Genomic DNA, 13,421 nt, shown 5'->3' with positions numbered 1-13,421 from the left:
TTAGTTGGTGCGGCCGCCGCAAACCGCGCATGGTAGTTTTTCTTCTTTCGCGCTTTGTAAAATAATTACCGATTTGTCAACCGGATAAACGGTGAAAAGTGTGCTAATTTGAGCCAGTCTACGCAGTGCAAGCAAAAACGGGAGCTTGACAAATTCACTTCAGTGTCCCTTTAAGCGAAAGATGGTTCAAACGCGAAGCTTTCTCCTATGCAATCTGAGTCAAAGTCAAAGTCAAAATCCAAACTTCTTCGACCGTTTCAAAATGGCGCAATGGGATAGACGTCAGCTCCATAGCGCGAGGGACCTAGGTTCAATTTTGGCCAGGGGAAGCGTATTATTCTTGTAAAACCCACTGTGTAAAGTTGGCTTTTTTGTAATGTGTTTAGCGCCACTTACGACGCCATCAGTGGGGCACACATAGCTTCGCTTTATTAATGGGTTGCAACTGCTTGCCTGATCAAACTGCCAACACGACAGGGGGCGTAGGCAGGTGTGTGCAATACAAGCTCTGCACCACAGCACCTAAGTTAACAAAATGTTACACCACACTCTTCGACTTATTTTATCAAGCAGCGCTAGAATTTACGTCGGGAATATCCCTGGATGCTTATGCTTACTCGCCAAATGGTGCTCTCTATGCGTGCGCAATCATTGGGTATAAGGCAGGCTGCTGTTTTTATCGTCGGAGGCGAAAGACAAGTGCGTTTTGTGTAATGCGAAGTTATAGCAAATGGGCGTTAGTAGCCACACGTGTGGTCATGTACATAAAACATCGAGTTGTCCTTTCTTTGGAATACTACTCTTACCATTTCGAGCATTCCGGAGGCTGGGGGTAACCCCGTGATCTTTCCGAGCGCAATCTCGCTTCTGTAGCGGTTGTGGGCAGTAAGTATGTGGTCCCTCTCGGTGCTGTTGACGCCCGAGCTGACACGCTCGCACACTCCATCGAGCTGCTTGCAGAGAACATGGTTCGGGCTGTATCGCGAGTAGATTCTCTTGCACTCTCCAGCACCGCCTTCAGTGGCACTTGGTTGTGGTTCAATTCCGCCTGCTGGCCGTACCTCGGCCCTGCTGGCTGGCAGGGTCAGCGTAATGAAGACGACGACCACTTCGGCAAGGCGGGTCTGTTGAAACTTCATAGCTGCTCCTAGTACGCGGAGAAAAAGGAGAAGGGGGTTCAGAATATGTTTAAATATCAAAGAAGCAGAAAAATTACATGAAAAAAAACTGTCGGGTCGTACGCAGATGTGGGGATAGATCTAACGCGAAGCTTTTTTCGTGGCGCACCTTGGTTGAAAGGAGCAGGTGTATGATATTAGTTTATTGTTATTGGGATTGGCGTAGTTGCTGAATATTCAGAACGTGAGCCGTGGCGAGTGCTTCGATAAATACGAGACGCAAGGAGAAAAGTTGAAAGTTTCAATCCCTGGCGAAAACGCCACTGGTTGAGCGCAGACAACGTGAAGCACATCGGCACTGGTGATCTCCCAGGCGCCCACCCCGCAAGTCACTGTCCCAGCCGGCCCTTCGGGATCGGTCCTAGGAAGCGAGCGTTGTCCGTGTAACTTTACCCCCCCCCCCCCCCCCCCCCGCCGACCCTGCCACCGTGAGTCGCTTACCGATCACCGCTGCGAAATAAGGGGGGGGGGGGGGGAGGGTGTCTAGCTAACGTTGTTGGGTGTACAATAAAAGCCAGGTGCGCACAATGCCATAAGAGAGCAGCAGCAGTAGGCGTGTGTGGAATTCTTTGCGTGTTTTGTAAATGAATGTTAAGTTGTTTGTTTCCCCACTGCGCCTGGTGGCGAACATCAAATGCAATTAAATGCTCCTTATAACACTTACAACTGCATTTTCATGTGATTGCTTATTTCACTGCCATATTTCTCCAACAGCCACAGATTTTAGGGGCCAAGGGCCTTTATGGCTCGGGCCCATTTCGTCGTCGTCTCATGCCATAATCGTCTCATGTCGTCGTAGCGTCATGTAGTCACGGTACTAAAACATGGGGACACTGGTTTTCCAACGGTTCGCGCTAGAACGTAGCGCGTACTAGAAGAACACAACGGGACACTCATTTTCCAACGCCCCCAGTTTGTACGCGTCATCTCCGTGGGAAAAACGCGTACCCAAAGAACACTCGTCGGGACACTCGTTTTCCAACGCCTTGCGCTAGAACTAATAGTGCTTGAAAGACACGAAACTTACAGCAAAGCTGTGTACCTCTACCCCCAAACAATTTCATCTCAGTGGGCAAAAACGTCAAGGGGCCAAGAATACACTGCATGTTTCGCCTCTCCGAGGTTTCACGTCAGTGGAGATGGCCCGGGATTTTTTTGTTTACTACTTCCTGGCACGATCATTCCTTACTGTCAATGGTTTGTTACACATTACTGTAAAACTTATATAGCGCCTTTTGGAGCCGCACTAATAGATTTAAAGAGGAAGCTTACCACGTCTGTTCGCGTGTTTTTGCTGCACAAGCGGCGGACCAGAGGGCTTGGTGCGATGACGTTACGAGGACAGTGCGGAGGCCTTCTCCTAATCTAGGTGGCTCTGGCCGGCACCGCTTTACCGTAGCTTTGCCTCAACACGCTACGTCGGGACTCATGTCGCCACCTGCCGGATGCGTGATACAACTGGTACTAGCACGGTTTTGGAAGCACATCGCGTGCTGGCTCACTCTATCGCTTGTTTTGACGAATGGTGCAGTTTTCTTGTGCAAAGAGATAAAATAATGCCAAAATGAAAGAAGGCAAAAAGCCGAGCGATTATGTTAATCAGCTTCTTAATTAGCGTCCCACAGGCTACAACACACGAGCTGAACGGTGGCAATTGAACGAGTTCAAAACATTTGAGCAGACGAACGACCCGCTGCCCTCTCCTCTACTGGTGAGCTTCACCGCAAAACATATGGACACACGTACAATGTACACAGTTTAATGAGCGATTCTTCATTGCTCTTCGGTCGGCTTACGACGACACCACGCACAAACTTGGCGGAGTCTCCAATCTTAACCACACATAAACTTAGCCGAACTGAAAATAAGCTAGGTGGAGCAGCCAGCTTCGCTGTTTGCCCAGTCTTCGCGCCACTAGTGCGACCCTGCCCCGTTTGTTCGCCTAATCTTTAGAAGAGCTCCTGAAATCGCAATAAACTGGTATTTTCCGCTCATGCAGCGAAGTGTGTTGAAGCTTCGGAAAGTGCCGCTAAAAAACGGCGAATACTTCCGGAGGTCGATCGTCCGGCTGTACGAAAATCGCTCGGGCTAGGAAATGGGAGCTGGCAATGTTGTCCCTATGCTGTGGCTGTCTTGAATGAAATACAGCCAAACCCGTTTATAGCGAATTGCAATACGCACCGCGATTAGTGCGATATATCCAATAGTTCGATATTGCCGAACCCGCCTATAACGAACTTATTGTTACAAGTTCGCAATCCCCAGGAGCCCCCCTCCCCCTCCTCAACTCCACCATCCCCGCATGCAAAAACGAACACAGTAAAGTAGCCGTTACCATACCCAAAGTAATCCATTTATTTCAAGTATTAAAGGTACTTTCCGCCTGAACTGCCTACTTGGCAAAGAAAAAAGCGGTGATTTTTGTTTTCACTTTCGTTTTGGCGGCTTCAACTAGCATAGCATTCTCTACACGAAACATTATTTGCACCAGTTCGAGCCGGCGTCCTCCAAAATTTAAGAAGCATTGGCGGAGCACATTGACTGCCGAAAGCGCTACATTATAAGCGTCGGACGGCTTTCACTCCCGACATCATCGGGAATGTGGGGGAGCTCTTCCCACAGTTCACCGATGCTGCTGTCTTGGTCCGGGCTCGCTGACTGCGCGGGTTCCGTCGTGAGTCCCGCGCGTCGGAAACAGTTACGGAAAGTGTCGGGCGTCATGTCCCTCCGTGCGAGGCGCAATGTCTAAGTCGCGGCTCTTGCTCCGTGGTCGCGGCCAATCCACATCTCAATCACCGCTCCGAGACCATGCATTTCGGTGGCCATTCTAGGCGCGCAGAGTTCGATATATCGGATGTGAAATTCGTTATAAGGAATATGTTTCCCATGTATTTCCGTAACTGAAATATTTTTGTTCGAAATATAGCATAATTCGCTCTATCCGGGTTCGTTATAGCCGGGTTTGACTGTACGCGTTTTACAGCGAAGCTGTATACGTCTAACGCCCCAGTTTTTGCGCCCGCGTGGAACAATAACTCGGGCACTTATGTTCTGCGTATGGAAAAATAAAAACAAAGAAAACTGTTTCAGCGCCTCCATTTTTTGTCTTATATTACTCCTAAAAATGCCTTCCCAGCAATGTGCTAGTGTTAGGGGGTGAAGCCGACTTTAAACAGATCAGCTTAAGGTTGGTCTTTGTAAGCTGGCTTTTTCACAGTGAGTGTTGCGCAGCGTAACATGACCATCTACGAAGGGAGTATGGTTATAACCCCACTTTATACTCCTCCGCACCAGCGCCGTCTCTTTACGCGCGCTGCGTCTATCTCCCCTCCCATATTTATGCGTGTATTTGGGAGGGGGTCGGGGGCGTGAACGAGCAGGCAGGCTTCATGCGCTCGCCGTTGGCATACTAATTCTGTTGTGGGGAGATTTGAACGTGGACGTCTCACGGCCTGATGTGACCTTACTGATGTCATCCGTGGTCGAGGGGTTTGGATTGGTGTGTTGAAGAAACGGTGAGAAAGAAACGCAGGAGGGAAACAGACAGCCCCATGCTTGTCCCCCAGAATGAAACTGCAGTCCTTCCACATTCCATTCAGCTAATTAGCCGGGAAGTACGTTCAATCTCAAATTAGAAACAAACGCATTACGCTTCGCACACTCCTTGCACTGCGCCCAGCTTTGCTGTTGATGCTTCTTCACTGTGTGAAAGGGTACTAACTTTTTTTTATTTTGACAACCACGGCTCTTTTAAATATGTATTACGCAATATAATAATTTAAATACGGTTCCACTGTAGAGAAAATAAGTTGGCAAAGCATCCACGAAATCAATGCCCCGTTTTGCACCGAGCACTGTAATTTGAGCAGCCCGTATATGAACTGTGTTTGGAAGTTCCACGCTGTCGGAATGAGGCTCTCGCGACAACGTTCTATATACCCGACTGCTTTGTCGAATCAGTCATGCGGTAGTTTTTCAAACTTAATTTAGTTGTGCCCTGAGCGTAATGTAAACCTAGATGACACTAAGCACAACTGGATCCAACCCGTATAACTTAACGCATGTTATGCTTTGTAGGTTGAAAGGCTGGTTCACGAAGTTGAACGAAGCGCAGAACTGTCTCAGAAGTGGAAGCCGAGATGTAATTCACCCTTGTGCAGCCGGCGTGCGGTGAGTGACATATAGGATCAGTGTACGAGATACGCACATGCTGGCGGCTAAGGGCGGAAATCAGAGCGATGTTGTTGTGTTCAATCTTCCATGTGTGGTTGTGTTCCAGCGTCCATTTCAACTAGCGTAGGCAGCTGCGTAAAAAGCTGATTTCAAGCTGTGTTTTTTTTTTTTTGCAAAGGGCAACTGATGCGCGTTTGCGAAAGGGGAAAATGTGGCCCTGCTTCCTCGTCTCAGGTGCTTGTAAATTTATCATGGTTAGTTTCACGGCATTTCTTGAATACGAAAACATCTTTAACGTACACAATCAATCCAAGTACAGGCCATAGTATTTCAGATACTGGACGACAACCCGTTCCACTCCATCTGCTTACTCTTAACCCTGGTCTACCCAGGTTTGGAGGCATGCGGACAAAGTGTTTCGAATTCGAGGAATATTTGGACGTGACGAGGTAAAAAAGCGTTCAGGCACTTACTTCAGCTTGCTTTCCGTCGCAGCGTTAGTTCTGCGAGTTTCTCTCCAGAAATAAACTTTTTAAGCATTCGCGTGTCGGAGCGACCACCACGAGGTCAGCTGTCTGGGCGACTGCGTCCCGATTAGATGGGCTCAAGTTAGTGATTAGCAGACTTGCGCCTCCTATGAGCTGTTGCTACGACGTTTTAGTTTGGCAAAGGGGGATTTGCTTGAGGGAAGGAAATGCAGCACCACTTCGAGAGTGAAAGATGAAGCTCAAGGCGATGACAACTATTGCACGTGCCGAGGTCACCCGAGGGACTACCGAGACGCTGAAGGCTGCTGCGTTAATCAATTTTATGGCGATTAAAGGTTAGCACTGTGCAATTATCGGTTTGAGTTGAGCTTGCGAGTACGAAAGAATAAAAGCAAGTCAACGTTTCTCTGTACAGATATTTATAGGCTTTACTAGCTTTGGTACCAAGCATTGCCTTGGGTGTCAAAAATGGGACTTATGATCCACAAGTCCTATTAGCATCATGACTGCATGCATTTCAGAGAAATTAGTTCAGCTATTGGTTAACCGCGGGATGTAAACGGAAACATAAATGCTTTTGCAGCATAGCTGAACTTAAATAAAAATTTTCAAAATGCAAGAAAGGGAGACGCGGCAGGCTTTTTAGGAAAAAAGCCCATTTAAATCTGATCGCATTTAAAATGTCGTGACGAATGCAAAAAAAAAGGAATCGCTCAAAATTAGTTCGGGCAGTTCTCGCTTGCCTTTTCGCCACTCTTATAAGTAACCTTGACTTGCACGTTACTATGCGCCGTTGCCCGTGTTTTTAAAAACCTTATCACAGGGCCGCAAAAGCAAAAAAATGACGGCAGCTGTCTCAAGTAGCGTCATACATAGCATGTGTCTGCTTCCTTCCTCTGGCTGCCCTTGCGCGGCTGTGAAAACCCGGCGCTGCACAACCCGAGTTTCAATGGCGATGCCCCTCAGGGGCTCGCGCAGTCAGCGTCTCCTGTCGTCGTCGTCATTTTATGCAGCCGCGGTACTTAAACACCGGGACACTCGTTTTCCGACGCCCCGCGCTAGAAAGCTTTGTTCATCAAAGATACGAGACCCTTACAGCAAAACTGCATACCTCTACCCCCCAAATGGTTTTATCTCCGTGAACGCAAACGCCAAGGTGTCAATGATACACTTGTGCACTGCATGCTTCGCCCCTCCCCAGGTTTCACGTTAGTGGAGATGGCCCGGTTTTTTGTTATCGGACAGTGCATAGATATTGCACTCGAGAATTTCTGTCCGATGAACACACAGAAAGCAATTCGAGGCTCTTTGCTGCGGAGGAGGGATGGTGGACGGCTTTTACAGCGACATTAGAGAGGTGATATCTGACTACTACGTCGCCATTGCTCTGAAGGGCGATCATGGCTATCGCCATGGTCATCAGCAATGTTCGTAAAATGCCAGGCGGGTCTAAGGAGTGGGGACGAATATGTGAAAATACGCGTAGCGGCACCTAGGGAAAATTTACAAATAGAGGTTGGTTATCCGCCATTGAAAAAGTTACGTATAAAAGATGCCATGTGTTCCTACAATGCGTACAGAGTTGTGATCCGCAGATAAGAAATACTGCCAAAATCCGCAGCACTTAGCAAGAACTGTTAGCAAAACATTTACGCATGCGCAGGTACTCCACACTTGTTTGTCGTTATCCAAAGCTAACTTCCAGACATTTTTTACGTGTGGGGGAGAGTCCTGCATCAGACATACTTTACACCTGGCCATTCGACCCCTGCATCCATCGGTACCGCTGCGTAAAAACAGAAAGCGACATTGAAAAAAAAAAATATTTGAGAATTTTTAGCCAATACTCGGACATGGGTTAGTTGCAGTAGTTCCGACACCGTCGCAAAACCATAACCTTGTGTGGCTTTTCAGCATAATATATTGAGATGTTTTCTGGGAAGTATACAGGGAATTGTTTTGATATTATCCTTGTCATCTATTATAGAAAGCGTGGACTTTAAAGGGGTCCTGAAATGCCTTCCGCCGATGCATGGATGTACATGTAACCAAATAAAGCAATGTATTAGCAATCTCCTCCTGCAAGAATTTTGTTAAAGCGATGAGTATTAGCTGAGAAATCGTAAATCAAAAACCGCGAATTATCGTCGCGCCGTATTTCCTCCTCCTTTCAACTGTTTCTTCGCTGTTGGCCTCCCCTCCCATGATGCTCCGCTCCTCAGCGGTGACGTACTTCCGCTATTGCGCTCCCACAGACTGCCGTCTGCTACGGGCCAGCTCTTTCGGCTTTTTCATCTCTGTAGACACCATGGACACAGGCTGGAAAAGCGAACGAATGACCTGGCCGCATGTGTGCGGCCTGGCCTTGCCCTTTAGCGGTGTACGTAGCTGCAGTTGGTATCGGCGGCGAACTCGCAGCCGCGTGGGGAGAATCGTGCGCTCGTTCCCTTTGGTGCACCCCGCACTGTTTATCCAAAAAGCGCGGTCTCAGATGTGGCCCCGCTGGTGCCGGGTGGTATTTTGCGGTGGTTGTAATTCCTACTACCGACGGCATGTGAAAAAAGACATTTTCAACCGACACAGAACCCGTGCACAAAACGCGCCGGATCGGATCGCTTTATCAGCGGCGATGAACGTGAAGGCGAAGAGCAAACCAACGCTGCACTCGATCAGCGAGAACCCGTGTTCTGACAAGCTGCACCCATGTGTTGCATTCAACACTGACGGGAAAGCGTTTGTTTGCACTTGTTTGGATAGTCGTAAAATGTCCAAACACTCCGGCACTCCGCTAGCAGATCAGCCGGCGAGACATTTCGGAAAACATTTGACAGATGGCGCCGTATGCATTAGTGTGTCGCTACGCAAAACTGATGAGACGCTCTACTAAAACTCCCAGCGCGGTGTCACGTAGCGGGACGCAAAAATTTAGCGTTTAGCGTATGCAAAGGCCACAAACGCTGTACTAAAACTCTATTAGCAGCAAAATAGCGTGCGTATGTGAAACCGCTTGCGTTTACAAAGCTGCACGCCGAGCGCGTCCGTTTCAAACCTAGTGACATCGTTTAAATACACTGGCAAGCACAGTGTAACGTAGTCAGATATCAACCGTATGCTCAGGCGACAAGCAAGAGCTTGTTTTATGTGGGGCGGAGATTGCGCATAAAGGCCCGTTCGCACTTGCGACGAAAGCGAGTGAGAGCGGCAAGAATTCCGTCGCTTTGTCGCGCGACGATCGTTTTTGTCGAATGGTCGGGACAAATTTTGGTTGCGCGACAGAATTCCCGTCGCTTTCGCTCGCTTTCGTCGCAAGCGGAAATGGAAAGTTCTGCCGCTGCCGTCTGCTACGCAGCTCGGAGGTAACCGCGCGATCTGCTCGGGCCGGATGAACGCGCACACTCCCGCACGGCAGCGCCCCAAGCGGCAGACGGCCGCGTACATCGCTCCCGGCGCCCGCCTGGAGCCCGGCCTCGGCACACTAGCCAGTATATTTAAGGCACTATAATGGAGGAAAGATTTTTTGCTTCCGATGAACCTAGTTCTTTGCCCCTGTGTTTTTAAATACGTGAAGTGGTTAGCACGTCGTCCTCACGCAGCTCTGTATCGTCGTAGCATCGCTGATTGTCCGAACGAAGCTTGCAGCCAAGCCAATGCAGCGACCGAAGCTGTGTGTGTGTGTGTGCATCGCCTCCTGTGTGTTGTGGACGCGTTCGTTTCGCGATGAAATGCGACATTGTACTTCTGCGGGTGGATAGTGCTTCCCATGGTCTGGATTATCTTTCTCGAACGACGTACCACTCAACCTCGCATGGGGTATGTGCAGTGTGCCTGGCTAAAAGCCTTCTCGCTTGCGCGCCAGAGTTGTGACTTGCTGCTCGTCCCCGCAAACCGGGTGTTAGGTGAGTGCCGAATTTACGACGGGCAGGAGGAGGCAACTCATCGTCTGTCAATCGCGGTTCAGACTTGCAACGCATGTTGTGACGTTGCGTTCGTTCGAAACGCATCTCTGGATTGTTTTGAAGTTGAATAAAATGTACGCGTCAAACCCGGGCATTCGGCTCAGGGCGTTCTCTGCGATTGCACCAAAGAAGTGCCACGGGACTTTATGGTACGTACTCACGTAAGATAAAATCCACGTCGTGTTATGGCCGTGTTGCATTCAATACAAACGGTTAAGCGTTTGTTTACACTTGTTTCGTTTGTCGTAAAATGTCAAAGCACTCCGGCACTCCGCTGGCAGATCAGCCGGCGAGCCGACGCTGAGCAGACGACTCATCTCTTTGCCGGAAGTGCGTGAAAAAGCCGCCCAATAGCAGGATGTCTAGCTCATGACGAACATCTGGGAATCGATGATGTAGACATGTGAAGATGGCGGCGTCCAAAAACACGAAGGAAAGGGTGAGAAAAAAGCGACAAACTTTGCAACAAAAGTGTGAGCTTTCCGCTGCGCGTAAAAGAGTAATACTTGGCACAGGTGACGTTGGCGACCCAATCTAGCGATTGCGCTTGTTCATTTAGTGTGCTCAAAATGCCTTTCAGGGCCCCTTTAAAGAGTTGTTTCATAAGGGTTCTTGTAGCGATAAATCAAGATATTCAGTATTTTATACCCCATGACCCAAATGCGTCAAAAACTATCCTACAAACATGTTTCCGGACCACGTTCGAAAGCACAGCCTAAACGGCTTGGAGGCATTTTATGTATAAAATTAGAAATTGACTGTTTTGATGTAAAATCATTAAAACTACTAAATAAAGCTTCCCACTTACGTTGCGGCCTTAGAGACTGATAACAAAGTGTTGCAATTTTCCCATATACCTGAGGCATTTAGACCATAGTTTGTTACAAGGAAGGTTTTGGTTTAGTGACATGAGGTACTGAGAGGGTTGCGCATATGAAACGGGGGCTTTTAGTTCCATAATGGAAAACCCACTCGGTTATTATGTTCCAAAAAAACATGACGCAGCTAATATGGAGCACAGTTTCACTATGCGGTGCTAACAGCGCAATCAAAGGCAACGACGGAAGCCCTTCCGTCAATGGTATGCTGATACGAACCAACCGTCTTGTTTTTGCATCCGTCTGCACCACGGAGCTAGAATTGTCTGCACCAACACTACACGCACGAAGGCGAGATTTGTAATTACGGTATGCGCCATGCGGTGAGGGAGTGCATTGAAAGGCAAATGATCATGAACAAACAACAGGGCGATAAGAAATCCTGTCATCCACACTGTATATTTTGGAGCATCACGTTTCTCGGATGAGGGCAGAGAGGTTAGCCGCCTTTAAACGCAATCGTCAACCGGTATATCCGCAGGTTCATGTACTGAGTACGGCTATACTTGGCACGATGCTATGTACATAATTAAGGAAACCTAACACTAAGGCAAAACATTGGACCATAAGACGGGCGCATGTTTTCGCGTCTCACTTTGTTAGCCGGCATCCATTAGCAAGAAGTACTAATTCCACTCATTTTACTTAAGCTGCGGATACGGGCTGACGTCACAAGACCTCAAAGAGTAACGTTGGGCTCGCAAACACCACCGCATACCGGATAGCTTCTGCTGCAACCCAGCACAGTGTTACAGACCCGCACGCAGAGGAGTTCATACCGGTAAAGGTGCTTTGACCAACGCTTTAACGAGATGTCTGCAATTGCTCTGAAGGCCCACGCAAAGTGAAACTGATGCCGTTGATTAAAGAACCGTGACGGAAATCAGAGGACATGTTCGGTAATCTCACATCAATTCTGTCGAATTCACTACAACATAAGGTGTACTTTAGGTCTGTTTCTGATTCTTTAGCGGTTTAAAGGGACACTGAAGTGAATTTGTCAAGCTCCCGTTTTTGCTTGCACTGCGTAGACTGGCTCAAATCAGCACACTTTTCATCGTTTATCCGGTTGACAAATCGGTAATTATTTTACAAAGCGCGAAAGAAGAAAAACTACCATGCGCGGTTTGCGGCGGCCGCACCAATTAAGGCTGCGACGTTGGGAGGAGGGGCGCCGTGATTGGACGATGCCCAAGGTTACCAATCACACAAGTTTCGGTTTCGGTTTCGGTTCTGTAAAACATAACCAATGGCTTTGTTGGATGGGCATTCTCAATATCTTAGTAATCATCGTACCGCGCTTCTGCCATGTTGTCGGCTGTAAAATGCACAAGATAAGCCTCCCAGGACGGCTTGTAGTCGGAGCATTCACTAGCCGAGACCTACGCAGTGCATGAACGCCCTCCGCGTACCCGCAGACGCCCAAATGTCATGCGCTTTTCCCCCATATTTGGAGCTTGCCTCCCTCATGCCTGTATCGTAAAAAGCGTGTTTGCACCAGGCCAAGGGTCTGTTCATTCTGGCCTGTGCCCACTGCCTGCAAGCAGTCGGTGCTTATGGCAACAGCACGCCAACGAGAACTCGCTAGCGCGCCAGTGCCAGCCTGCGCGCGTTTTGTGAACTAGTTCGTGTAGCCATGAACGTTGCGACCCAAAAAAAGGTGAACTCAATATAGAAAACATCGGCGGAAAACAAAAAAGTTAACTTACAAAAAAAAAAAAGCACGTACCCGCGGGGATTCGAACTCGTGACTCGCAAAACAATTGCGGTGACATACCTAGCGCCCCAGACAACTGAGCCACGGAGCGGGACGCGAAGGCCTTGCTAATATAGGGTATATATTGTACAACCGGTTTACACTTTTATTTAGTTTTGGCATTTCAAGCCGCTTAGGTGACTATTTGTTGTACTGCGATCGTGCAGTAAGCGTCGCCCGAGTTTCCACAGTAGCTCACGTCTAGCAATTGCATTTCGTAGACGGAAAAGCGTTCGCAGATGCGTAGTCGTGCTGCTGACCGCTGTGCTTGTTCGCCCAGCGCAAAAAAGTGCTTCCCGCGCCCTAGTTTTACGCTGTACCCTAAAAATATCAGTTGATTTTATTTGCTTAGTACCTATATTGACTTCGCTGACTCTTCTCCCGCCTTCAAGAGGCCTTATATTTTCCTACTGGCGTACCAGTCAGCGAAGCGTCGCATGTGCAGCGCTTGTGTGAAGCGACCTTGACTTGGAGCTAGATACAGTGTACAAACAAACCAAGTAAAGAAAGGCACATTCTTCCATTCACAAACGTGTCCTGGCTTCGTTTCAACTAAGCGAACGAATTGCGACCAAGCAATTTTTTTTTAACCTCCTTGATTGCGACGACCCGCCGGCGTACGGCGGACGAAACGCTGGGCCGACTGACTCTGTCGGCCGGGGAGCCGTGCAGTAGCGCAGCCGTGGCGCAGCCAATTGCCAGCTCATCCCCTCCTGACGTCACACGAAAACGCCACAGAAAATGGGAGAGCGTAAAGAGAGGAGGACAGCGTTTTCGAATTAGTTTTTCTACTAAATAAAATCGCGTAAACGCGCCTAGAGTGGTCGAAACATGGCCTGGGGACTCCGGACTAAAATTTGCGCTAGTAATCCCGCAATGTTTACATATCACTTCAGTGTCCCTTTAATGAGACGCAGCTTTAGTGAAGGTAGGGTGAGACATGTGTGTATGAACATGCGCCATTTTCCGTTATTGCCATACCATTGCATGAC

The 13,421-nt window shown here is 48.6% G+C and overlaps 1 protein-coding gene across 1 annotated transcript in view; it reads right to left on the bottom strand.

Annotated features, from left to right (window-relative positions):
* Nucleotides 1-5,955, bottom strand: part of LOC144179275 (venom allergen 5-like) — a 36,959-nt gene extending 31,004 nt beyond the window's left edge. The window contains exons 1-2 of the mRNA XM_077707564.1: nt 5,825-5,955; nt 807-1,147 (exon numbers count right to left, since the gene is read on the bottom strand). Coding sequence (XP_077563690.1) covers nt 807-1,139 — 333 coding nt within the window. The 5' untranslated portion in view covers nt 1,140-1,147; nt 5,825-5,955. The remainder of the gene's footprint in view (nt 1-806; nt 1,148-5,824) is intronic.
* Between the last annotated feature and the right edge of the window lie 7,466 nt (nt 5,956-13,421).

This window comes from Haemaphysalis longicornis, unplaced genomic scaffold (assembly GCF_048455015.1).
Source record: "Haemaphysalis longicornis isolate Haplotype H1 unplaced genomic scaffold, Haemaphysalis longicornis Haplotype H1 scaffold_4, whole genome shotgun sequence".
Classification (NCBI taxonomy): Eukaryota; Metazoa; Arthropoda; class Arachnida; order Ixodida; family Ixodidae; genus Haemaphysalis; species Haemaphysalis longicornis.
Note: the sequence above shows the minus strand (reverse complement) of the source record. Positions and strands in the feature narration are given on the sequence as shown.